This window comes from Zosterops lateralis, assembly GCF_965231275.1.
Source record: "Zosterops lateralis genome assembly, chromosome: 3".
NCBI classification, from domain to species: Eukaryota; Metazoa; Chordata; class Aves; order Passeriformes; family Zosteropidae; genus Zosterops; species Zosterops lateralis.
Genome location: NC_139764.1, coordinates 19132712 through 19160441, shown reverse-complemented (window position 1 = coordinate 19160441; position 27730 = coordinate 19132712). Strand labels below are relative to the sequence as shown.

At 35.8% G+C, this 27730-nt stretch overlaps 1 protein-coding gene across 1 annotated transcript in view; it reads right to left on the bottom strand.

Moving 5' to 3' along the window:
- The window catches only part of SPATA17 (spermatogenesis associated 17), a gene marked incomplete at its 5' end in the record, with an annotated part of 86102 nt that overhangs the window by 8403 nt on the left and 49969 nt on the right, over window positions 1-27730 (bottom strand). Inside the window, 3 exon segments of the mRNA XM_083858256.1 lie at window positions 11596-11734; window positions 20067-20218; window positions 25968-26171. Coding sequence (XP_083714382.1) covers window positions 11596-11734; window positions 20067-20218; window positions 25968-26171 — 495 coding nt within the window.

The following is a 27730-nucleotide window of genomic DNA, read 5'->3' as shown; positions in this document are numbered from 1 at the left end:
ATTGTCAAGAATGAAAACACTCTAATGAGAAATATATAACCCTTTAAAGATGTTATTAAATTTGAGGTGGAGCCTAACACTATACTCCTGTGTAAAAAAAATCACAGACTTAAAAAGCATCTGATGAAAAAAATAAAGGACATATTTTTATGACAGTACTTGTGTTTTTAAACCAGCTTCTTGTCCTGTCCATCACACACACTATGCTAGCAACTACTGCATGAGAAACTACTGCACTTAGGAATAAACATCTTGACTTAGCCATTTGTAAGCTGCTCCCTTCATTGTCTAATCAGTTCAACTACCACATTCTCTTTCCAGCTGAAAATAAGCCAGCGCCAAGTGCTCACTGCCAAGACAAACTCAGAACCACTTTTAACCTGCTAGACTAAAGACAGAAAATGTTTAACCTGCCAAGATCAAGTTGCAACTCTCTAACTTGCGAAAATCATCCCACTAGGAGTTAAGGAGGAAAAATTCTGAGGTGAAATCCTCAAGTGATTTTTTTAATTTTAATTTTATATTTTATTTTTAATTTTTAATTTTATTTTTTTTTTGGCTTCTGATATGCAGCAAAACCAGTACTCTAGTTAGAGTTCATCTGGTTTCACATGTTTCTGGATGACACTTTCTAACTTGATTGTTTTCTGTGATGAAATTACTAGATATGCAGATCAAAGGAGAACAGTGGATGATGCTGTCTTACTGAGCTTTAACAAGGCTTTCAACACAATCTCCCAGAGAATTCTTTTAACCAAGCTGGTAAATTATAGTCTAGATGTGCAGACTAGTAGATGTAATAGCTGCCTGGAGTCTGATGTTCAAAGGGTAGTAATGAATGGCTTTCTCCTAAACTGGAACCTGGGTACTAATGTATTTCCTCAGGTGCTGTCTTGGGGCCTGTCTTAATATCTTCCTCAGTAACCTGGAGGTGGAATGCATTCTCCTCAGGTTCCTGGATTACACCAATGTGTACCATGGAGACACTTGAGGGCTGTCACTCACAGTGATGCAGACAGGCTAAAGAAATGGCCTGACAGAACCTTACAAAACAAAGGATGGACAAATGCACCTGGCACAGGCTCACCCCAGAGCAAAGGCAGGTTGGAGGCTGACAGGCTGGGCAGCAGCTCTGCAGAAGACGACCTGGTGATCCTCGTGGGCCACTGGCTAAACATGAGTCAGCAATGTGTCCTAGCACTGATGAAAGCTAAAGAGAAAACCAACTTTCCTCTTCCAGAAATACTAGCTGCCTTCAGAAGAGATAGAAATGATAAAACATCGTCTCATTTTGCAGGCAGCTTACTTTGCAGATTGGCAAACACTGGAGAAACTACTCATCTCCCATCCAGTGTTCACAAATGCTCTCATTGATCAATAAAATGGGAACAAAAGCTTTTAGAGTATTACCTATTGTTATTTTTCTCTCTACTCATATATGATAACATATCTTCTTTATGTGTCATGTTTTAGTGTCATTTTTTCTTCTGTGTAAATCCACCAGTTCTTTGATACAGTTTGGGAATAGTATCAGCTACAGTGATTACTCACTCAGGTGCCACAGATTTGTTTGGCATAAAGTTATTTCTGACAAACCTGCTGATTAGAAGCTTTGGGAAGAAGAACAGCTGAGATTTATAGCCAAACATTGTTACAGATTCAACACTGTTCAGGAAAATGACATGGATTACACTTATTAGCACAAATTTTAAAAATAGATTGCTGAGCAATTCAAAAACAAAAACCATGCTGCATTGGTTCTGATATGAATATATGTTATGTATATATTAAATGCAACAACTTGTGCAGTGATATTCTACATTAGTGCATAAACAAAAGTTTATTCCATTTTCAGCTGGATAACTTCTGAACTAAATTCAACATTCCACTGGCCATGTTGAGGAAAGAATTTCCTCATGTCTGAGACTTTAACATCTATGCCTATAATGTCTATACAGAACTTTCAATGTATAGCTGAGTATGATTATATCTTATAAATGAAGAGGAACTGGGATTTTTTACAATGTTTTATATGCTAATTTATTCATTGACAGTGTTGTAGCTATATAAGTTATACTGTAAAGTTTCCCATACTTCTCTGAGGACTTCAAATTTGAACTAAAGTGTAGAAATTCTTTAAATAGCAACACATTTTGGTCCTCCTTTTGCCAAAGGCTTGTTCACCTGCAAAAACTACAAATCATGCCAAACTCTTTGAGTGATATATGGAGGACCACAATCCACTAGGAAATAAGCTAAGACGAAGTCATTCATTTCATTTAGGTCTTTCAGTGGGATTTGAACCATCCAGCCCACAAACCATGTCTCATGAGATTGCACTGTACATCCAGCCCACAGTAATAATGATTCATATACATATATGTGTATATGCTTTATTGCTACCTTTAGCTGGATTAAAAGCAATATATCAAATTTTATATTTCTGCTTCTTTTATTAGCTTTCTAGCACTTGATCAGCTGATAGAGGCAATAATGAAATGTTTTTTTATAAACTGGAGTTTTTAAGTCCTGTCCTGAGAATGTAATATTTCAAAAAATAGCCTAAGCTTTGGGGAAAAAACCAATTACAGAAACAGCATTAAAAATGCCAAGCACTGGGCAGAAGCAATTCTGGATCAGTTTAAAAAAGTGATTGATGAAACTCTAATCTGAGCTGAAGGAACAGTTTCACGACAAGCTGTGACCATTCCACACACTTCATTAGCTGCCATAATTAGCCTGGTGTTTCAATTTGTTAGAACTGGTGGGGACAATTTTACTCAGAATGCAAACATCAAAAAACAGGGTGCCTCAGACTTCAGAAGAGGCTGATGAGAAGCTTTTCTAGTCTCTGTTAACTAAAAGATTAATTACAGCTGATGGGAGGCTGTACTCTGATTGTCACTCTGTCTATGTGCATTACTTTTAGCATTAGAAGAAAGACATGGTTGACACTACACTGCTCAATCAAGCAGCTTTGCATTAGTGCACAAAGTCTGTTAATATGCAATGTTTTTATTGTTTCTCTTTTTTCCTTTCCACCCCCTACCCCAGGTTTGAGGCTCTCATACCTAACAAGTTACTCTTTAAAAGAGCAGGGTGTTTGGTTGGTAATGATAAGCACTTATCATACATGTTACCATTCCTTCACATGACTACAGGTGAGAAATCCTGACATGTCTCAAAACTACAAGCTGGGCATATTATTAGTTCCTATTATCCCAGTTAAAATGTATATTCCTTCTCATAGTCTCATTATGAGAAACAAAACCAATACAGTTGTAACACTAGTACTGTGTGCTTCAGTCTTTGTACCCTGCTCCTCTATGTCAGGTGTGATAATGCCTGTTTGGTGAGTTAGTGCTCTATACATTAACTCACCAAAGCTTGTAAGGTTATTTATATGGAAGTGAAGTTTGAATGTGAAGTGCAAAGGTTAGTCCTGAATAGTTCCATAACTTTCATTCCAGAACACTGACACATGGCAAATCACCTAGTCATAAAAACACTCCTTTTGTGGACATGCCTTTCCCTTTTCCTACAACTATTATGCTGAAATCAACAAAAGTTGTAAGAGAAGAAATAATATAGCTTATCATGGTGGAACACCCTTTTAACCCGAGTTTGTAAAGGGCGTGTTGAAACCAGCTCTTCACTGCACTAAATGAGTAAACACTCAAGTGTATTCCAAAGTGAATATCATACCTTGATTGAAATGGGGCAAATGAGTCCAGAATTTATTAATAATATAAATTTTGAAGAAAGAAGCAGTAGAAACTCACATCAAACAATTAAGACAACAAGCAGTCCGTACTACTGTCCATGTCTCATTCATTCCAACATAACTGCACAAAGTTTTTACCATGGTTTTTCTTATTCAAGGAATGTAGGTTACTCTAAAACCCATTTTTCTGCACTGAAGTCCTTCTGCTCCAGATTAATGTACTTTTTCTTTCTGGAGAGAGCATCAAAACAAACAAAATCCTGTAAACTCACAGCCTTTCTTTCAACTGGGGCTCATACCTGGCATAGTATCTTAGAAAAGCTACAGGCGTTATTAGTATTTAAATTATAAAACTATAAAATCATTATGAGTCAGTGTAGCAAAATCTCTAATTCAGACACTTTTTCAAGATGCCACAGTCTGTAGTCCTAAGTGAACCTGTTGCAAGAGAGTCATCAAAATATGTATCTCTCATCTTAGACCTCAATATTGCAAACTCACCAGGAATGTAGATTTAAAGATGAGATTTAAAAAGTCTGTTTTTCTGAGAAAATAGTTAATACCATTTTTCCTAGGACATTCTGTCTGCATGGCATGTATTTGCCTATTGATTATATTCATTATGAGCCAGATCCTTACCTGATGCCAATTAGCCCAGCTCCATGCATATATCTCAATTATGCTAGGGCTGAGGACCAGCTCTCAAACCAGCATTTTTCAACAGTTGTATGCCCATATAATTCTCAGAAGATGGTGAAAAGCTTTTGGTTACTTTAATTTCAACTCTATTTAACAAGCACAAACAAGGTCTCCGTGAGTATTATCAAATAATAAGTAGCTTGCTTTTGCCGATAAGTTCCATAAAGAATTTTAAGTGATTTCAATATATAGCCTTTTTAATTCAATATTGCAGCAAATTGAATTGAGTTGAAAATTATGTTTTGACATACATATGAAAAAATCTACTTAATTCCAAGAATACTGAACAGTCTATCCAAAACTGCTTTGAAAAGGCAAGGCCATGGATTTCCCAGTTTAGTGTATGGATTTTGAATTCCAACAAACAAAATCATATTCAAACAGTCAAAGTCTAAAACCAAGGTAAACAAATTAGGTGTAACTGCAGTATCTACTATTTCTAGATTAACTCTCTTTTTTTGCAATTTAAAGCTGTGCCACAAGTTACTGTAATGTACACTAAGCACGTATTGAAGGAATTGGGCAAGACACTCTATTTCTAAAGTGTTTCTGATTAAATAAGAGGCTTTAAAATGTTTAAGCTATGTGTATAAAGGGAATTATTTAGAAAGCTTAAACATACATACATCTCATGCACAGAAATACTGGTTAAAGTTATCTCTTACTAAAAAAAACGAGGTTTTCTTTTCTACCACTAAGATGCAAGTTACAATATTAAATGAGGAAGGTAGGCAAAGCAAGACATTTATCATCCAACAGACAAATGACAGAGGACTGCTAGTTAGACAGTATAATAAGTGCCATCTAATTTTCTCTTTCGAATCAATTTATTCTTCAAAGCCTTGGATCATCATCAAGGGACTGCATTTTCCCGCTGAGAAATTACAGAACTGAAAATCAGGTTTTATAAAATATTCAACTAGTTGCTCACAAACCCTTACAAATAACCACTAGAACGGATTCGATTAGACTAGTGGTGACAGTATCTCTTCTTATGCAAATAATTGAATGGTTTGACTCTTCTCAGACACTACTTTGTAGCATTACTCCAAAATCAGACCCTGTGACTCATCAGTAACCACTAACAAGTTTTTCAGCCTTCCAGTTAGCCACAGATTCTTTTCTGCATTTAGCTGAACATTAGACAAGGGTACACTTTGCATGTTTTAATTTTCTTCACAGTGTTTACCATCTTTCTATTGACCAAGAAAATTATTTGAAAGCTCAGTGATGGTTAATAATAATTAATAATTGTATATCAAGTGTAGCATTTTTTAAAAGCATCCCAACAGTGGTGACCTTAAGATTTTTCTCAAAGGAAGCAATCTACAGCTCAAGAACCTTTTCAGTGGGAGCATTGAAAGTGATCTTCATAACAAAATATAATTCTGTAAACAAGACACAGTCATAAGGAACTTGGAAAGATCATTATGTAAATTGTCAGAACTTGGAATTGTCATTTGCTGTCCCAGAAAATTAAATGGGTGCATCTTATTATAAGAGATATTTCATTCTAGTCCTGTGAATGAGAGGTAATGTCTGGTGTTCCCATGTTTTGACATGGCACACTCCTGCTTTCCTTAATACCTTTCCTCCTCAACATTACATTATGACACCAAAAAAAAAAAGAAAAAAAAAAAAAGAAAGAGATCAGAAGTAAAAGTTGCAAATGTGACTTTAAGACACGTTTTGTTACCCATTTTCAGAGGCTACCTACTTATTAAGTTGTTCTGTGCTATTAAATGGGGCAACACTGCTCTTTTTCTCTAGTATCTAATCAGGTAGCCAAACACCTGAGCTCTAAAGAGCTCACAGCTCTGCAGAGTAATGCTGTTGAGGGAATCAACATATGTGGAGGCAGGGAATCATCCAGGTTGATTTCATGTGAAGATACATCAGCATTCAGACTCCAAGTGGTTCTTCTGGGAGTAGAAAATATATGTTACAGTGTAGAACAGACAGAGTTTTCATTAATAGTACAGCATATATTGTTGTTGGACCAGATCCTTGGATTTAAATTACTTGGTTTGGTGCAGGACTCAGGATAGCAAAAAAAGTGAGAAAGCAGTGTTTTTTTAGAAGCAGATAGTTGATAACTCAAACTAAAGGTCCACTTGGAGCATCTGAATAGATACATCAAGTCATGCCAGCAGTAATAACCATACAGGAGCCATGTTGTGGGCCAGGGATAGCTGGAGCGCATCCCACTTTGGCAACAACCTTTATTATCCCTGACATGGCTCATGAGCAAACCAGGATTGGAACAAGCAAACTCTTACAGCCCATCTAATAATTCCCTTCTGGCTGCTATATTATGTAAGATCTGTATTGTCTAGGAAAACACACTGAGGTGGGATTGGGGAACTAGGAATCTGATATTCCAAATATGTGCCAGCACCACTCCTCAGGTACATTAGTAACTTCTGCCTGAAAGTAGGTATTACCAGGTTGCACACTGGTAAATATGGCCTTTGAAGTTTTAAAAGGTAATAAAGCTGACAGTTCAGATGCACATTCATTAGCCAGTATCACACCATACTAGAAAATGTTCTCTAGATAATATTTTTTCCTAATTAAAAGGAAAACAAGCAAATTCCTTTGATAAATATGAAGTCACAGTCTGAGCAAGAAAGAATTTAAAGCTTCACACAGGTCATATCTATGATCTGAAGTCAAATCACTGGAAGGTTAGAAAAATGGAGTTAAGGTAGAATTTAAGTAAATTTCAGTATAGTCAGATATGGGAAAGCACAAATAGTGTATCAAAAATTCTGCTTCATAACGACATCATCTTCTAGACATGACTGTTTTATGCGTTAGCCCTATAAGAGATAAAACTAATTTTCAAGCAGAAAAAAATCTCTTTCCCCCTCTACAAGATTTTTTTTCTGTTTTCTCTATTAACCCAGATTGAAAATCTGTCATTTCTTGGACAAAGAGCCAAATTTATGCCTAGTGCAAAGCAATGTAACTATACTTTTCATTATACTTATGTTGTAACATTCTTTATATAAATTCTGGCATGGAATATATACTCATACTCATTTTTATCTGTTATATATGTCATGATTTAATTAAATACTTCTGCAACTTCATGCAATCACAGTTGAAGGCAATCACTGTTCAACAAAATTGACTGAAGCTGTTGATTGCGCCTTTATCTACACGGGCTGAATCTGAGCCTGTAATTCTCTGCCTCTGGTGACAAAGATGGAAGTGATATAATTTATATATGGAACAACTATTGCCTGCTCTAATGGCTACACAGTACAGTGTGAAAATGCCAGTAGTATTGACCAAAGCCCTGCGTCCACTGCTCCACCAAAAGTAGAATTGTGTTGGTTGTGAATTACAAGGGCTATTTTTCCTAGCCCAGGCAAGGCCATCATAATCAGAATTATCTGAAGTTGATATTTGATTAAAGCTGGCATTACTCTGTAAGTGATTTCCACTAGACAACATCTAATTATTTAATTATTTCCATTATTAATGGAATGAAACAATTCAAAACAAACAGCTAGAATGTTTTTCAGGAAGCTCATAAACATCAATTCACACATGTAGAAATCTCACCAAAATTATATCAAGCTGGCCTGTTGAACTCGAAAGGCATATTTTATCCCAATCAATGCATAAAAGTAAAATTATCTATAACTAAGGCATGTTTCTCTGCTGTACAGTTCAGCTGTAATGATCCCCACACACTGCACTCACACATCAATTATGATAATCGTAATCACGGTCGTTAAGCTGCATGTTCATTATTATCAGGATGCTGGTGACAGCAGATTCAATCATCGGGTGCAATGGGCAGGCAGTCACAGTCCCACCCAAGTTTCTGCAGACAGCGTTGTGCCACATTAAATCTACGATGTGTTCCACATCCCACTCCATTCCAAAAGCTGTAGACGGTAAAGGTCAACTTTATGTTCTGTGCAATATGCTTAGGTTCTCTAAATTAATTCTTTGCAGTACTGGGTATTTTTATGCTTTGAAGATAATAAAATCCTGTTTAGGGCCAAAATGCCTGTGCAAATAATGAAACTGTGATTCAGTTGTACTGTAATTCACCTATAATAAGGCATCAGAGGGAAGAATCTATCAGAATGGAACATCTTAAACTATCACTTCCTGAATTTTACAAATAAGAAAACATTAAATACTGTCATTAAAGTCAGTTTTCTAAAATGCATATGCAAACTAATTCCAATACCGATTAAAGACTGTAAGCTATCATTTCTGCCTCAGCAAATAGGAACATATGTGAGTGTTTTGACAGCTGAAATACTATAGTTAGTGTATTTGATCCCTTGACTGTCCATCTACACTGGAACCTATCATTGTAGATTAAATTCCTAGTGACTAGTAAATTTTTATGTTGAAATTTCTAACATTAATTCTATCAAAGGTATTCCAATGTATTTAGATAATGTAATATTTAAAATATGTAAGCATTTTTATATTTTATACTGATACACTGAGTAAACTAACCAGATTCAGTTCTACTAAAGGTATAGTATTTCCATTCCTTGTTTATTTATCATGAAGAATTAGAAGAGAATGCTTTTTCCCTTAACTCAAACTTCTTTGAAATGTAAATGGAGTGAGATAAAAAATTTCAGATTATAACTAGATGAAAAAAAAGAACTACTAACTTTTCCTCACATAGATATGGTAATTATTATGTTTAGAGGAAGTCTATGCTAATACCCTTTCATTTTCCAGAAGAAATGTAACAAGGTAATATTTTTCATTGTTGTTCATTTTGCTTCGAAAGTAATTATATAATTTACATACTAATCTTTTTGTGACTTGAATTAAATTGCATAGTAATAAACACATGAAAACCTCAGGAAAATACAACTACGACATGCTCATGCACATGCACACCCAAGGAAACTTTTTGTATTTAATATTAAAAAAAGCCAGCTAGTATCAGCTAACATCAAATAATACCTCAGGAGCTCAGATGGGTCACTGATCCATTGACCACTGTCTTGACTCCTTGGAAGAACATACACACTTACCAGCAACAATACAAGAAACTTGTTTAGCATAAGACTGTCAAAAATGGAGTAGAGATCATGGCAGTGTCATCAGCTATTCAGGTTGTAATAGAGGTTGCAGCCACAAAAATATAACCTTGTGGTAAACTCAAAGGATGGTTGTGTTCAGCAGATAAACTATTAAGCAAAAATCCATTTTGTTTCTAGTATTTTTTAACATGCCCTTTGGTCTTGTGATTCATTAGAACAGATAATTTTGTTCATAGCATTGATATATTCAAAGTTTTCATAGAGTTTAGAAATAAGAAAGTGACACAGAGTTCTATCAAATTTAACAGTCAGGAAAGTATGACCTCACACCTGCCCATAGGCCTTTTTCCATTAAATTGCCATGAGGAGCTTGAGGTTTTGTGGGTCTTATTGGTTTTTTTCTGATAATAATGACCCATTAAAGCAGTAGGTATGTCATAAATAGCCCTTTTCTCCTCTTATCTCTCTGCTGGGGTAAGCGGCTCCTAATGGAAGCTTCATATTGATTTAGAATTGGGGTTGGAAGGCTCTGTGTCATGTTGGGTTAATGTATACAGCTATTCACCTCCAGAGATTTAGGCTGATATCTCTCCAAGATCAGAAGTAAAGTGAGTTTTGTTAGCTAAGCCCATAGTTTATATATGTGTGATATGATATACAGTATAAATATCTTTAAATTTTTGATATCATCATCTCAGCCTGAGCAAGAACAGATAACAACTGGAAAACCAAGTCTTTATGGGACAAGACAAGTATCAGAAAATAAGACATTTAGGTCCTTTTTATATATCATACTTGTGCTGTGAGACTTCAGCCAGTCATATCTTCCACTTCTTGCTTTCAAAAGAAAAATTCAGATCTTTTTGTTTGATTTTTGATACTTTATTTGCAAGGAGATATAATTAATGCATGTTGAAACACCAAAATTTTACTCTGAGCTCATTTTTAAACCTTAAAGTTTTGAGGAAAAATACTTAAGAAACGTTCCTTCTCAAACTAAGTTTCCTCAGAATTTGCTGTATATTTACAAAGGTTAAAGCACTTTCAAGGAAATAACTTATCATATCTTACAAAATCCCAGAATTGTTTAGGTAGGAAGAGACCTCTTGAGGTTACCCTCTACACCCCCCCTACTCAGCTAGAGCAGGTTGCCTAGACCATGAATATATCCAAGCATAAAGATTCTACAACCTCTTTGGACAACCTGTGCCAGTGCTCTGCCACCTCCACAGAAAAAAAAAAAAAAAAAAAAAAGGCATTTTCTTGTGTTCAGATGGAGATTCATACACTTCACTTGTGTTCATTGACTCTTGTCTTGTCATCGATCACTATGGAGCCTGAGAGAAGTTTGGGGTCCTGTTCTTCCTTTGCTCTTATCAGGTGCTCATGCACTTTATTAAGTTCTCCCTTGTGCCTTCTCTCTCCAGACTCAAGTGTTCCAGCTGTCTCAGCCTCTCCTCCTACAAAAGATGCTCCAGTCCCCTAACCACATTGGTAGAGTGCAGCACAGAGCCAAAGCCAATTGTCCTTTTTGTACTCAGAAATTTTAAATTGATTAAGGTACCTAGTACAAATAGAAGTATATGCAAACACTACACAAACTCATGTTCTGAGAAAAATACCTCTTGCAGCACTACAAAACCAGACATATAGGAGATGCTCCTGACAAAGCAGTGAGGTCTTCTTAAAATAAGAAAAGCAGCTATTCACTAGTTCTAAGATTTTTCTACAGAATGTAAGCAGTAAAATATTGTGTTGTTTTAATCAGGTTTTGCTATAATTTCCTGAAGGTTTATCTTAATGTGTAAGAGTAAATATACAACCTCTTTTAAATCAGAAAAGGCAATACAAAGAAAATAAAACTTAGCAAAATGCATATAACTGAAGCTTTACTTAATCAGGGCCTTAATCCTGATCTTGTAGGACCAACAGGTGCTGAATTTCCTGAAAACTGAATTTACCAAAGAGTCAAGGAAATCTCACATCTCATCACAGCTCCAACGATATGATTTTATAACATGCTAGAAAGAATCCCATTGGATTGCATGATCGCTGGATCATACTGAAATTCACTTAGTTCTAATAAAATAGCAATCAAAAAAAGTAAATAAATCCTTGATTTTCACAGTGACTTACCTTGTCTGCTATCCACTTCTCAGGATATACTTCTCTGAAATATTTAGTTCCATAAGCTTCTTGGCCATATTTGCCTGACTTACAAAGTGATGGCACATACTTCTCATAATTTTTATGATATGAAGAAAATGGCAGAAATCTGAAATTCAAGAATATTTTAAAATCAGTTATGCTCTCCTCTAGATGCCACAGGATTGATGTAAATCAATGCTGCAGGAGACGACATGGACAATTGTTCCTGACATTTTTCACCACCTTCTTAATGTTCCCCCTCAGTATTGTGAGAGGATTACTGCAATTTCTCCTGCAGTTTCTTTCAGGAAAGAGCAAAGAGATATTGAGTTTCAACAGGATAAAATGAAGACTTTGTGCACAAGGATCTAACTTGGATCACTTTCATTAGTAGATTATCACTTTGTTGGTATCTGCACTAACAACTGATGGGATATGCAGGATGATCAGGGCTCCCTTTGCCTGAAGGTCCCAGCTGGCAGTGCAGCCTGTGCCAGGTGCCAATGGCAGACACTCCCCATGCATGAGAACAGGGATCACCTCTGGAGATATGCATCCTTTGGTATGCCATATCCAAAGATAAAGAAACCATATTCTCATTTAACAGAAAAGAAACTTGTGCATATTGGTAAACCACAAAACAGAGAAATTGTTTCTTTAGAATTCACTAATGGACTATGGACTTTACTCTTAAGTTATAATTATGTCCTAATTAGCAATCTTTTTGAGCCAGGTTCTTTCATTTTCAGTCATGATGATGATGGACTTGCTGCTTACACAGTGCCAGGGAGCAGCGAAGCTCCAGCTACCTGCTGGAAAGGGCTTTCATATGGATGCCCCTAACTGTCCTGGACACCCACGGATTTTTTGGGTAGGTTCCATAGCAAACTGTGTGAAGGAACATGACAAACATCTTGTATATAGAAAATCTGCAGGACACCCTACAAACACATCTTAGGTCCATCGATTTCAGTTTGCAGGAGTCATGATGGCAAACAAGTACATTTTACTATAAAGTAAAACACTGGGAATTAAGTTTATCATTGCTGGTATTCTGAAAAAATCAACATGTGTTCTTAATTGTAGAAGTGCAGGAAAAAATATTACTCAATAAAATTAGAACAATGTGCTTCAGAAGTCTAAAACATCACTTTTAAATGCCATGACAAGAAGTGTAGTTAATTAGAGCCCTTCCTTAGCTGAAAGCTTTTCAGAGTAGAGTCCCTATAAGAGTTAGGCAAAAAAAAAAAATTATAAAAATGAGGACTAAAACACCCTTGTTTGTCTCTCAGCTGATACAGATGCAGAAAATTATTTATTTTTATTAACTGATTTATCAACAATTATTTAAGTGGGTTTTTTTTAATTATTCTTCTTTCTTTCCACCACAGAAAAATAAATGGGTTTATAATCTTTCCAGCTATATCAACTTCTTCTATCAGGTGCCACAAACAAATGTCATGCAAAGTTAGTAAAAGGAAAACCCTGAGTTAGCAGACTTTTAAATAATAAAAAGCTATAGTAGCATGTGTATACCCATGGGAAAGGACACCCTCACACAAGACAGATTAGGGTACTTGTAATGCTAATTTGCACATGGGATGGACATCACACACACACAAAAATTAATGTGGCCCCAGTGTCCCAGAGAATACATTGAAGGTGCTGTGAGCCGGCTGCTCCACTTGCAGTTTTTATCACTTCTGAATTGCATTTTAATAGTACATTTTTCTTTTGTTCAGACATGAAAGAAAATTGGCTTTCTCAGGGGATTGGATAGCTGGGAAGACAAGGCTTGCAGTTTTGGGATTTGTCCATATATGCGCAGAATTCAGTTGAGCCATAGCATTCATAATTTAATATGAATACCATATCTGTAAAGTTTATACACAAAATTATTTTAAAAATCTTGAGGAAAGTAGAAGTAAATTATTATAGTTTTCCTTAAAAAAAATTCTACGTAGATATTTTGATTTTACTGTGGATCAGTTAATCTTTGTCTTTTTGGCAAACAAATTCTCAGAGTAATTTAGGTTCTACTATGACTCCAAAAAAAACCCCAAATCAATACTTTGAGACACAACTAGCTGTATGTTCCTTTAAATGAAAAAAACCCCAAAAATATAATTGGGTATAAAGGTATCAAGTAGAAGCTTTTTCTTCTATTTACAATTCTGCTCTCAGAGTCAGGGGGTAGATCCTTAAAGTGGTGACACTCTTCCTACAAGAAACAATCACATGCTTATAAATTCAGTGTCTGCTCAAAGGAAGTGAGAATTTTCATTATGTGAATAAGGAATTAAAAGAATTACAACAATTTTTCATGTTAAGTAGGGTAAGCAAATTCATGGGATTAATACAAAAGTCATTATACCCCACCCAACCAATAATAATAACAAGAAGTAATAGCACTGCAAAACACTTCAGTTATGATATTATGTTCTGTAGCTCTTTGTATACACCTGACACAACTTTTCCCAAAATTAGTAACAGTATGTGCTCTGACAGGGACAGAAGAAAAAGTTAAATACAGACAATGGTAGGACACCAGTATCAACTCTACAAGTTTAGATTTCAAAACATTCACTCATTATTCCTACATCTAGCTTTCAGTTTTTCCTTGTGATTTAAGTGTAAATTCAGAAATTCTTAAAGGTTTTCAGTAAACATGACAGAGACAGAAGTTCCAATCAAAAAAGAATTAATTTTTGTATTGATGCTTTATTGTGCTATAAGACAGTCAGTATAAGCTGAGACTTCCCAAAAGATGATTTAATGGAAGGTGAACTTTCCCTAAATATATATATTAAAAAATGAAAAATTATTTAATATCAGCCTGAATGAGAGATATGCCAAAGAATACATTCAAAATGGGGTAAGGGTTGGAATCAAAAATGGGAAACTACAAATGGCAGTATTATTAATACATAACCTGAGAAGGACCAGGACCAAGGCTGGCTGTTACTGTCACTGGTGATGAAGGCCAGATGCACTGCTGCCAGGACCCTGCTGTATTAAACCTCATTAGCCTAAAAAGACCTAGAAGCCTTCACTTAGCAGCCAAACCAGGACCTGACAGCTGCTAGAGGTATTTAAACTTCAGACACCATAGATATTCGTTGCTAACAAAACTAAAAATTGTTTTATCCTGTTCTGGACCTTTGCTCTACTATTAATTTCATCTTTCTAATCCTTTTTTGCCTCACACGTTTACACTCCCCCTCCATGATTTTTGTTCCTGCATTCCTCACCTACCATCTCTTCCCTTTAGTCTGTCTCTTTTACTTCAATCTCTCTCAGTATTTTGATAGGAGATGGAAGAGGCCTTTTAGATGCTGAAGGTTTTCCAGTTGGGTTGACAGAGATGACAGAAGCATCAGCAGGAACTGGTTCCTGGTGTCTGTGGCAGTGTGAGAGGAGCACAGCAACAGAAGCAGGAAGGAGAATTTCCCAGGTCCATCACTGACTGCTGGGCAGCAGTGTCCCAATGCTATATGGGATAGGACGCAGGACAGAGGCAGTGACTTTTTATTGAAATTTAAATGACAACAAAAAACCAGACTGGTCCTTCAGCGTGTTCTCTGAACCTGCCCAAGAAGCAAAATCTCAGCAGTCAAGTGGAGCAAGTGGGTATAACTGATCCCAGAAATGCTTCAAAACATACCCAGGCTCCTGAGAAAAGACTGCCAGATCTACTACTGAACTGCCACATGCTGCACTGCCAGGGCACAGTAAGGAATATAAAACCCCAAGTACCGCTTACGTAGTTTTTCAAAATTTCATATTTGTATGTACTGTTCATTTTTGTAATTTAGGGAAAATGCCAGCAAAATATTAACTCTATGACATTGGTAAATTTTTATAAGTGTCTTTATAGAATATCAATTCAATTCATTGTTGTCTTGATTTAATTCCAATAAGACAATTTTATCTCACTTTGAAGAACTCCATGAACAATTAACTCAAAAAAGCCATGCTTCTCTATCAGGAATCTGTGAATATTTTATCTTCTTTTTTTTCTTTAATAAAACATGACATTAATTTTAAGCTTTCAAATTTGGATTATACCTGAAGTAATTTTTCATCAAATCCAATCTTTTCACTTGAGGAACAAAGAAGGAAGGATAATGGTTTTCCATAGCAAAACAACTGCAGCAGGGCAGGCATTAGTTTATAATGCATGTATATTAAAATCAAAGTGTTAGATACAAGAATAAAGATGGAATATTTTATTTAACATATCTAGTTACATTATCTTTAGTGCACTGTTTTTGCCATGAAAAGCCTAATTGGGGGCATCAGTACAAATATTGTTTCTGGTAATATACTAAATACACAATTTATTGAAAAAGTATCAATCACTTTGTAACATCAGAAAATCTAAAAATCCTCTGGCCATTTTTATTTAACCCCTGTCTGCGATAGTGTAAAGTGGCAAATAAAAGCACAGCCTAGTTCCTGTAGGAAGTAAAAGAGATCTCTTCTGCAGCAAATTCCGGAACTTCTTAATTATACACAGACTTATTATCTGCATCCCCAGTGTTATAAAGTACCAGAACTTCATTAGAAAAATTAAGATGGAAAAATGAAGGCACTACTTTGTAAATTTCCAGTGGAAATTAGCTGGAAGAAGCAGAGGAATACTGGATCAAAAGAGGGTAATCATGCTTAACTGTGCCCTAGAGCACCCGCATGTATAATACGATTTGCACAGTAACTACCTCTCCTATTACTGCTTGTTTGGAGTATTTTGTGTTAATGGGGTTAGCTAATTTAGTATTTTAACTTAAAAAGACTCAGCTGATTAATAAATGTTGCACACTGTGCTAGTAATTAAAATAAATGGAAGAGTTACAAATAGAAGTTGAATTGTTAAGAAAACATTATCTGAAAATATATGATAATCCCTGTTTATCATAATACAATAACAGTCCGGAAAATATGCAAATTGCTGAAGTTGCAAAGCATATGACAAACTAAGTATAATTTGAAAAAACTTTTCAGATGTGTTGTGTTTGTGTGACATAAAATGTACTAGCCATTTTCACTGCAGCTAAGCCAGAAATACAGTAAAAGATTTCATAACTCCAGAAATAAAAAGATTTTCTTAAAATTCTAAATCTTAAAGTGACTTGCATTTTAAGTTTTCTTACCATTAATACCAGGCAGCTCATAACATCGATACTCTCCAAGTACAGAGATTATTTAGGTCACTAATTTCTCTGCAAGTGGATGTGTCCTGCCCAGCACTGGGCAACACAGCAGCACCTCAGCTCTTCTAAAGAAAAGTGGAATCTTGCTGAAAATAAGCCCATGGGGAGCTGGACACTGCTGGATTCACACAAGATGTGCAAACACGGCTGCTCACGAGTGAACCAGTGTGGCCAGGACCAGGCTGGCATCTCCAGCACAGTACTGGCACAGACACAGCCAGAAGCTGAGATGATGTTTCTGATGTCACACCAGAAGACTACAATAAACTGGGAAATCTAATCCTTACACTATCACTATCACCACACTGCATCTCGTTCTGATGTTTGTTGACTTCATAAAGATGTTTAATAGCATACTTTGAAGTATGAGGCATATTATATGAGACAGATTTCATCAAAGTTAATGAAAATAATTTACATTTTTGTTCTCTGGAAAATCAGGCCAACATGCAGCTGCATGCAACTGAGGAAAGAACTTCTTATGCTTCATCTAAATCTGCTGGATACAGTATTTGGTGTCTCAAAGTAGACACTATATTAAGTGGCCATCCCAAAGGAATGAAATTGTCATTCCTATCCAAGTGGAGGGGGAAATCACTTCATTTGTATGAAAAATAGCACAATAAGGTAGTAACAGCTTCAATTACATGAGAAAAAGGAATTGTTCTTATTAGGCTGGATTACCCAGTTTCTTTTCCATTACAGAAGAGGAAATTCCAGCAATTGCTTTAAGTAAGCACAGTATATTCTCCTTTGGTTTGATTTGTTCTGCTTCTGCCTGCCTCAAACTCTCCTGCAGCTTTTCCAAATTTTTTCTGTATTTTATCAAATGCAAGAACTTTCTCTGAGCTTGCAACCCTCATCCTATCATCCTGTAAACAACTACTTTAAAGAACCCTGATAATTAGAGGTGTGTGAGAGCTATTAATTTTGCTGAAAATTTCAGGTACACGCCAACAATCTTTCTGTCTTAAGAGACTCCACACAATACTCACTTTGGAAATATACATATCAAGGATTCAGTCTGTTGTTTCATGCAAACACAAGCTTTCTCAACAAATGCCACATACTTCTGCTGCTCATTCTCTCCTTATTTTCTAACACAGAAGAATAATCAGCATAGGAAGCACTACCAGGAAGAAATAAAGTCCCAAAGTACACAATTACGTAGCAAGAAACAGAAATTTATCAATTCATAATAGACACTGCTGAGAAAAAAAACTACTCTGGATTCTGAGTAACCCTTTGCTGGCTCCTCCCTGGAGACCAACATCCCACACAGCAGCTGCAGCATTACTAGTGAGCATTAGTCCTGGTGATGACCTGCAGCTCTGTCATCACCTTTTCAAGGTTACAGATGTGACCCTTGCATGGTTGGTTGAATTAGAAGCACAAATGGAATGATCACAGCCTGAAAATGTATAATACACTTTGCATTTAGTGTGCACGAAGCTGAGAATCATTGATTGTTGGGACATTGCTTCTGTGCATTAAGGATGGTATTAAATGCTTCCTTACCCACAAGGTAAATAAAAACCCCACATCAAATAATATCTACCAAAGTTGGAGGCTCCAAATTTAAACTGTTCAAGACCAAATCTTCATAATTTCCTCACTGAAGAGTCAGTGAAACATTTATTGCAAGGTCTGACCTTCTGAAAGTGTTGACACAGTAATATCTGGGGTAAACTTCATCAAATAAAGACTGGGCAATGTAGTCATGCCTATAAATGAAGAACATCATCTATCCTCAGTTGGAATGCATCAATCACAACTAATTCAGTGAAGAAAACACTTTAAATGAAAGGTAGAATATTAATTACTACCTAGTGCTAGGGTTTCTTTTAAATTTCACCAGCAGAAATTAAGATATAAAAATTAAAAGAAAAAAAGCACAAATTTAAGCTGAGATGTGAAAATTAAGCTGTTTCCTCCTCACACCAATACATGAAAGGACACAGAGAAAAATAGAAAAAGGGAGTGTATTTGCACTTGTAACTGAACTCAGTTATGATTTTGGTATGAAATTAATAAAAGATGGTCTCTCACTAAAAAAAAAAAAAAAAAAAAAAAAAAAAAAAAAAGGACAAGAAAACTGTTGTCCAAAAGTGAAGAAGTAGTCTAAATAAAATATTTTTTAATTTCAAAACTGTTTTTGAATGCCATTTTCATTCAACGATACTATTAATATTAAATTATTAAATTGGGAGAAATGGCCCAACAATAAAAACATAGAAGCTAAACCATGTAAACACAATTGATTTTGGCACTCTTAGGTCCCAGTCCTGAAGCTGCCACATAGCAATATGGAGCTGATAAAAAAACATGAAACAGATCAAAGATAGCAAAACATCATGTGCCAGTGATCATAGGCTGCTCATGGGTAAAAGTGACTCACTTCTGTCCTGAATTCTGGTATTGAAGGGCCAAAGGATTGCCAAGAGCAGTGAATGCAAGGAAAAGGTTGGCAGAACATAATTCTTTTTCTAGTTAACTACAAAGCCAGAGAAGGTGACTTAGCAGGCTTTTATTATGATTGGACAAAACAGTGTTTAACAGTCCGTTGTGCTAAAAAAAAAAAAAATTAAAAAGGAAATATTTTGGCAATAGCCTTAAATCTTTTGGGACAGAAGCTTTAATCTTTTGGGATGGATTATGCCTGTATTTGAGATTTTATGGAAAAGAACTAGCCTGTCTGACACTACTACAGCTGCTATGGTTTAGGAAATCAAACTGCTTCAAAGATGATTCCAGTTTTTGTATCATGCTCTAATGTGCAACATATGCTCCCTTCCCTTCCAAGTGAGCTGTGGTACTCTTTTGGGAGAGAAAACAAGTCTCATTGGCACACAACACCATTTTTTCCTCCCATAACCAGTAAGCTCCTAGAATATGAAGACTGAAACTATTTTTTTCCCTTGGCAAGGTGCATGTGGCAAGACAGAATTTGCATTTGTTTTCTTATTTCCCATTAAAGCCATCTGTTGCATCAGATATTATTATTATTACAAGTATTTCTACAGATTCATAGATATAGATGGCACATGTCACACAATTACAAGATAGGGTCTCTGCCCTGAGCATTTTATAATCTAAGGACACAGAATTTAGAAGTATATACATAAAAATGTTTTCTAGTAAGCTGTCAGGTTTGACATTTCATTTTTTCAGGCATGAAAGGTTTCTGAAAGCAATGGAATAAAGAAAACATTCTCACAACAATATAAAAAAAACCAAAGAACTCACTCATTGTCATGTATGGAACTTCTCCATTCCTCCCTTTGTGTGGCCTCTCTGGCCTTGGCTGGTGCTGAGTACATTGATTCTCTCACTCGCAGAGTTGGCTCCAAAGGCTTATACCGCTGCCGCAACACTTCAGCGGGATCCCGGAACGGCCCCTGAAAGGTGCAAGATAATTGAAGTATTTTATTTTGGGGTGTCCTGGGTTGCAGTGTAGGATGTGCACAAAGTATTTATTCTATCACCATCTTCATGAACTGTTGAAACCAGGTGGGCTAGTGTTTTCCCAAGCCCCTGCCTCTTCTGCTAATGGCCTTTGGGGTGTCTTCTGCTAATGGCCCACTAATGCCTGGCCCATGACTCACAGGTAACTCCCTCCAGGGGTTATCTCTGTTTAATGGGCCATCAAGGACCCACTTCACACTCATCATCCCATTGTGAGATGCTCCACCCAGGGGGAGGAGCCAAGCATTCTCACCTGGATATAAGCTGGTATGTGGGACAGTGCAAGTGGCACTTACCCACTGGATTCCCAGAGGACCAGAGCTACCAGACCTTTTTACAGGATCACTGCTTCAGGAAGAGCACTTCACCTGGACTGCTTCCACCATCCTGCTCAGGTTGTATTCTGACTCTGTTAGTGATCCTTTGTGTTATTGCATTTATTTTATTTTATTTTTACCTTTTTACCTTTTTTCTTATTAGATTATATTTCTGACTTGGAGCCTCTCACTCATTTTGCTTTCAAACCACAACATGGGGTTACAGTTCTTTCCTTCCCCTCTGTTATTCATGGCTTATCGCTGGTGAAACACGACACATAATGTTTGGGAAGTGAAGCAAGACTTTCCTTCCAAAATAATTAAAGCCGTTCATTTTGGTAGAGACTTACATAAAAGTTGATAACATACTCCAAAGCTTCACAGAGAGTGAGAAATGTGCACTCTAAATTTATTTAACTACTAATAAATACTTGGTAGCTAAATAAATAAACAAATATATTGTTAGAACTGATTAGAAAAACTTTGTTTTTACATAGAAAAAAATACTGGTGAAATAAAAAACAAGCATTAACTATATCTAAATTCTGCTTAAGCAGAAAATGGAAGTATTTTACTTTGCATACAGCAAACTTTAAAGAACATGCTCTTTTCAATAAACCTACCTGGAAGGGAACTTAATGCATGGCTTAAGATAGAATTCTTCTAATAGAATTCAAATGCATGACTTCAGTACTATAGGCATATAGTCCATTTCTGAAAAGTCTAATTTTACATTGACTTTCTAATTCTTAAAAAACACGTGCTTTTTTCCAGAGTATATTGGTTAATAACTGATTGTATCAGTATCTACCATTTAACAGCATGGATAAATAGCAGCAGGAAGTCTTCTCCCATGCTGCTGAAGTGACATATCTTATATGTCTCACTTCTAGTATTAACCCTTAAGAACTTACCTGGATTATAATTAGTGCCCTGTGGCACTCAGGACAGTTTAATGGCAACCCTGGACCTAGAAGTATTACCAATTAATTTTTATTTTCATCATTGTTGATCTTGCAATGAACTAGTGAAACCTTTTGAAACTATGAACAGACAAAGAATCCTAATCACAGCCTTTATTCTTAAAGATATCCTTCTTTAAATAGGTTATCACTAACAAGTCACAGCTGGAGTTACTGCAAGCACTGAGTGAAGACTGTGGGGCTAATAAAAAGAAATGATTCACGCCTCATTTATGTTCACTTATGTTTTACATTAATAGAAACCAATAATAGGAACCAGTTACCATAAAAGTCATGGACCGTAAATAACACAAATGGCAAATAAGTATCATCTAGTACTTTTCACAGCTGGACAGGAGGATTGCTATATTTGAAAGTAGTTAATGGATTTTTATTGGAACTTTACTTTTTAAAGGCGCAGCACCAAGATTTGGAGATCTTAGTAAAGGTCCCAGTAAGAAAATTAGCATAGTATTTATACCTCTTGCAGGTATTTTCTTGTTTCTGTTTTCTAAGTCTGATTGAAAAATATGTCCATTTAAAATAAACACAAAAGTCTTTAAAAAACAGAGTGAAAAATGAGAGAATAATCAATATTAGAACAGGTCATTAAAACTAGTCAACAATGTTCTAGTGATACATAACCTGATGATCAAGTTATTAAAAAGTTGAAATTTATAATAAAAAATGAATCTTCTGTTACAAAATGTTTGCATTAAGTGGATATACGGAGGAAGGAAGAAAGAAAGGTGCTATTACCAAATAATACCAAGATAAATATGTTTGCTCTCAAAAGTAGTCTTTCAGAATATTATATTATTTCTTCACTGAAAAATATTGACTGAAATTCCTCCAGAATAAAGGCCAAGTCAGGTATCCAAGCAAGGGGTTTTCTCTGCCTTTAATTTCTGAGACCTAACTAGGAGTTAGATACATAAAAAGCCCCCAGTCTATAGTTTAAATAAAATTAAACAAAATTCTAATAGAAGGAGAGGGGACAATGATGTAAGTAAGCAAAGGACCCTCAAAACAAGTCTGTGTCATCAGTAATGAAAGCAGGGTATATATAATAATAATAAAAAATAATAAATAAAAACAATCCTAAATATTCCCTGAAGATTTTTCCGTTCCTCTGAATAATGTATTTGAAGAAATTTACTTAGTAACAGGGACCTCAGGAATGTATCTTAAACTAAGACGTCTAAAAAATCCATGTGTCTATTTCTGTTTCACAAGACTAAGATTTGTGGAAACTGTGGTAGAATGGTGCCTAAAAATGTTTTCAAATAGACAATGCTTGCAAGAATTTCAGGCATCCTGCTTCAAAATGGAAATCTTCCTGGGGAGTTCAGGCTGGGAAAGGAAGGAAGGAAGGGAAACAATTTTTACTCTGAAGGAAACTCACACAGCTCCAGCTCTTTGTTTGGAATTTGTACTGAGTTGCATAAATCTTGATACCAACTTTATTTGGTTTAGCCAAATAAAGGTTAGCAGATCAGCATTCTTGCTACTTCATCATACCATCAGAAACTCATGATAAAAAATACGATCTGCATGAAATTATGCATTCTTCACTGTCCCCATTCCACAACAGATAACAGCATGCAAAAAATCTAAATGGTAATGCGTATTCTGTTATTAATGCCTTTTAATGAACAAATTACTAATTTTAGCATTATCTGTGTTTCTATCAAACTATAATTCTAGTTAACTCAGTAATAAAAATGATAGATCTAATTGATGTAAAAGCATCATTAAAACCTTTCTTTTTAAATATTCTATCTTACACACACAGAGCTTACCTATTAAATGCTAAAAACCCATTTCCCTAAGAGAAAACTGAAAAATAGTTGGTTTTAATTCTTTTAAACATATATAATTGACATCCTGATATAAAATATCCAAACCTACGGGCAAATAAAACCTGAAAGAAGGTAACAAGTGGCTCACAGTGAACCAGACATATTGGAAAAAGACGCTTGGTTGCAAAAAAGTTTTACCACAAAGAACTAGGACACAAGTATATCTAGTAATTAAATTTCTTATTGTCACACCAGACAACTTTCAGGATGATGTGTTCTGATGGGTTTTCATTTCCAGCTGTTTCATCAGCTCAAACCAGTGTCCTTTTCTTAGACATACAACCCTAAATTGTCAAAGTGTTGTGCAGGGATTTAGCCGTGTGACTCCCATTAACATCAATAAGAGTTGGGCAGCTAAATCCACGCGCTGTGCTTTGAAAATTTACCCCACAGTGTAGATCCCAGGGTGCTGAAAGGATTAAAGTATTATATAGTAAATTCCCTCTTTGAGGTGCAGAAAATAAACAGAACTCTTCTGGTTTGTTCTAAAAGGCTATTTGTGCATGACTGCTGTGCGTGTGTCTGAACTGAGAAAGGTCTATAAAATATTCCAAAACCAAGAGAAGCTTGTAAGATACTTTGTGTACAGTAAAGCAGTTTTGCAAGAGCAGCTTAACAATGAAAGAACTGTGAGTTGCCTATTTATTTAAAAGCCTGAGTCCTGTACCATGTCCACAAGGCAAAATCTTTCCTCTTTCCTAAGAGACAATGCAACCAGTCACATCCTGCTCAAGGACTGTCATAGCCCCCTTGGTCCCAGAAGGTAAAGCTGTAATGTCGTGTTTATGTTAACTACAAACTCCCTGATCACCCAAACTGTTTGTTGGCTCACACTTTGTCTCAATTCTACTGTGAGTCAATGAGGTCATTCTATGAGGAAGATCAAGCAGTCAAGGTAGGGAGAACAGGAGGGAAGGAAGGACAAAAGGTGGAGAACAGTCCTGAAGTTGATTGTTACTGTTATAAGCAGTGGGCTCACCTCTGCTTCTCCAGAGGTATTCTCACAGGCCTGCACCTTACAATCATAGAATCATAAACGTTGGAAAAGACCTCCAAGATCACTGAGTCCAATCTTTGACCAAACACCACCTTGTCAACTAAACCATAGCACTGAGTGCCATGTGCACTCGTTTTTTGAACATTTCTGGGGATGGTGACTCCACTAGCCTTGGTCAGCCTGTTCTAATGCCTGACCACCCTTTCAGTGAAAAAATTCATCCTGATGTCCAGCCTGAACCTTCCCTGGCACAGTTTGATGTTACATCCTCTTGTCCTGTGACTGGTTGCCTGGGAAAAGAGACCAACCCCTACCCCTACCTGGCTTACAGCCTCCTTTCAGAGTTGTAGAGAACAATATTGATTCAGAGGAGTAAAACACCATTAAAAAGATATATATATATATATACATTGCTTATTGCTCAAGTTGTTACATTTCTGCAAATACGTGATAGTTTCACTGAAAGTTGCTAAGAAGGACTCATTTGAAAGCATTTTCTTTCTAAGCAAGATACAGATAAGGGAATTGAAATATAGAATGGAGTACAAAAAGGAAAAGTGCCAGATGTTCTGAAGATGTTATGTCACTCAAACTGAAACCAGCATGGAAAGTGTATGTGTGAACTAAACAGAAGATTCAGTACATTGGGCAAACTGAAAAATCCTTCAGAATAGAGGGAAAGACAGAATATTTCTGTCCCAAAAGTAATTGTATAAGGCACCTACTGACAAAAGCTACATGTCATCATATTGTCATTAGGTAGGAAAACAAAGGTCTCAAAAGTTTTTCTGCTGTATATATTGGCCACATTCCCAGCAGGTTTTGATAATAAGGTGACAAAAGCTGTTTTGCCATCCTGTGAGACATTCACTTTGATGTGTTATCTCACAGATGATCATTACTTCACAGAAAAGAAAAAAATCTACCTGCAAGATATGTGAGACATCGACTGAAGTTAAAATTGAGACCATGACAGTTAAGAATGGGAAACTTGGCTGTGATGGAGCACAATATGTAGAAATCTTTATTATTAAAGCTAACACACACCTAGTGGACACAAGAGAACAGGAACTATTCTGAACTGAGAGGATGCCTTAGTCTTCATATGGCAAACAATTGCAGACTGAGGACAAAGTCATCACAACTGCTTAAGTTTTCCTATCACCTTTCATTTCTCCTTTTTTTTTTTTTTTAATGATTTAAGACTGGAAATTAAGAAGTCTAGCTCTAATGAATTGTAATATTGATATTCAATTATATCAGGTCATACCTTTGAAATGTCATAAATTACACTTTTCTTCCCAAAGGATAAAAACAACATATAAAGAATATTTCCCTGTTCTTATGTTCTTAGATTTCTTTTTCTTTAAGTCAAATCTGTGTGAAAGATTTTATATCTTCAATACAAGCACTAGATTTATACTCTGAAAAAAAAATTCACAAAGAGGATTTTCAGACCTGGTGATAGAACTCAAGATATTGTGTGACAATCTATGATAAAATATGTGAGCAAAAGCTGCCTCAGAGTCACTGGAAGATGTTACCTGAGGTTTCTGTCTGTCAGCAGGTAGCACAGGCAGTGCTGTGACGAAAGCTGGAGGCTTTTTACAAGTTGGCCAGTCATAGAGCTCATCAGCAAGGGGACTCTTCACTTGCTGCTTTTTGTGGGTCAGTGGCTTTGACTTCCGTAGCAGCAGCTCCATTGGATCTGGGGATTTTCTGAATGGTGAATTGTAGATGCCTGGAATCTGAGCAGAAAATGGGATTATCTTTGACTTCAACTCATTTAAATTTCTACATACACTAGGAACAAAATCTGACAGTGGCACCTGCTGCACTTTAAAAAAGTAAAACAGTCATTGGTTTAGGAGAAATGGAAGAGAATTTATGGAATACCAAAACCCAATAATAGCTTTTTTCCCAACAAAATGGCCTCAATAAATTCCTGAATACTATTACAATGTATTCAATCTTAATAGCATAAAACATGTGAAAAACAAAAATTTAGCACAATGATTTTTAAATTGTGACTAAAACAAAAAGGTTCCTTCATCACTGAATTTGGTATTTCTTTTTTTTCTACATAACTAATTGTATGACTGGTGTGATATAACAATTACAATATAAAACACACATTTTAAATTCTGTTTTAGTAATCTACATCATTAACAATCTGAGAATATCTGGCAAGTCAAAATTATGTGACAGACTGTTCTCAAATTATACCTATGTATGTAGGAATTTTTTCAGTTGTATGTAAACAATTCCCAAATAGACATATGTGAGTTTACTGAATTAATTGCAAACTGTTAAATATGAGAATTCCTTTTCCATATTGCACAAAGCCATTAAGTTTACTATAATATAGATAACATGATCAAAATACATAAAAATAAATTTAAAGGTACCGAGTTGCTTTAGTTACTAAAACTTTTAAAGCAGACTTGCTCAGTTAAAATATATTGTTCTTTGCTTTTATCATAATTCTAATTACTAATAAGCCTTGAATAAGTAGTAGGAAAAGAAATTGGTTTCAAGATGCAAAGAAAGTTAAGGAAAAGTGTAAATGTTTAAAATTTTGTATTTCTGCTTTGGAACACTATTGAGGACCCAGGAGAAAACTGTAAGGCATCAGCTTCTTAATAAAGTATTAAACTCTCAGAGCTGAGAGGACAGAACTCTCCCAAATGAGCTCTAATGCACTTTTCATTAACATTTCCTACTGGGAAGTTCCAGTTTCTTGTGTCAAAACAATTAAATAAGGCACATATAAAACATAGTGTCTAATAGACAAAATTATTCAGAGAGGCTAGCTTATTCAAAATAGTATTGGGCTATTCAAAATTTTAAAGGCTACATTCTTCATCTCTAAGTTATTTGGGTCTAATGACAATTTATTTTAGTCCTCTTTTATTTCTTCCCCTCTTAGTGCAAAACCTACAAACTATTTCACAAATGGGCAAAATGTACAGTGGGAAAGAGGACATGAATAGAGATAAGTGGCAGAAACATATGTATGCCAAACAACCACTGATTGTTCCTTCAGCTCTTCAGGATGCCAAATTAGAATGGCAGGGATCCATGCTTCAAACAGCAGGCAAGCAGAATCACTGGAGTGAATGTGAAATTCCAGGTCCATCTCTATGATCTGTAAAGTCCAGCAGCAACTTAATCTTTTGTTCTGCAGGTCTGGCATATAAATATCAAGTTACAGATTCTCCTCATGCTGTTATTATTTTCTTAGTACTTCATCATTGTTATATTGTAATTTTCTTAACAGCCCAGTAGAGTTTTGCCTGTGAACGCT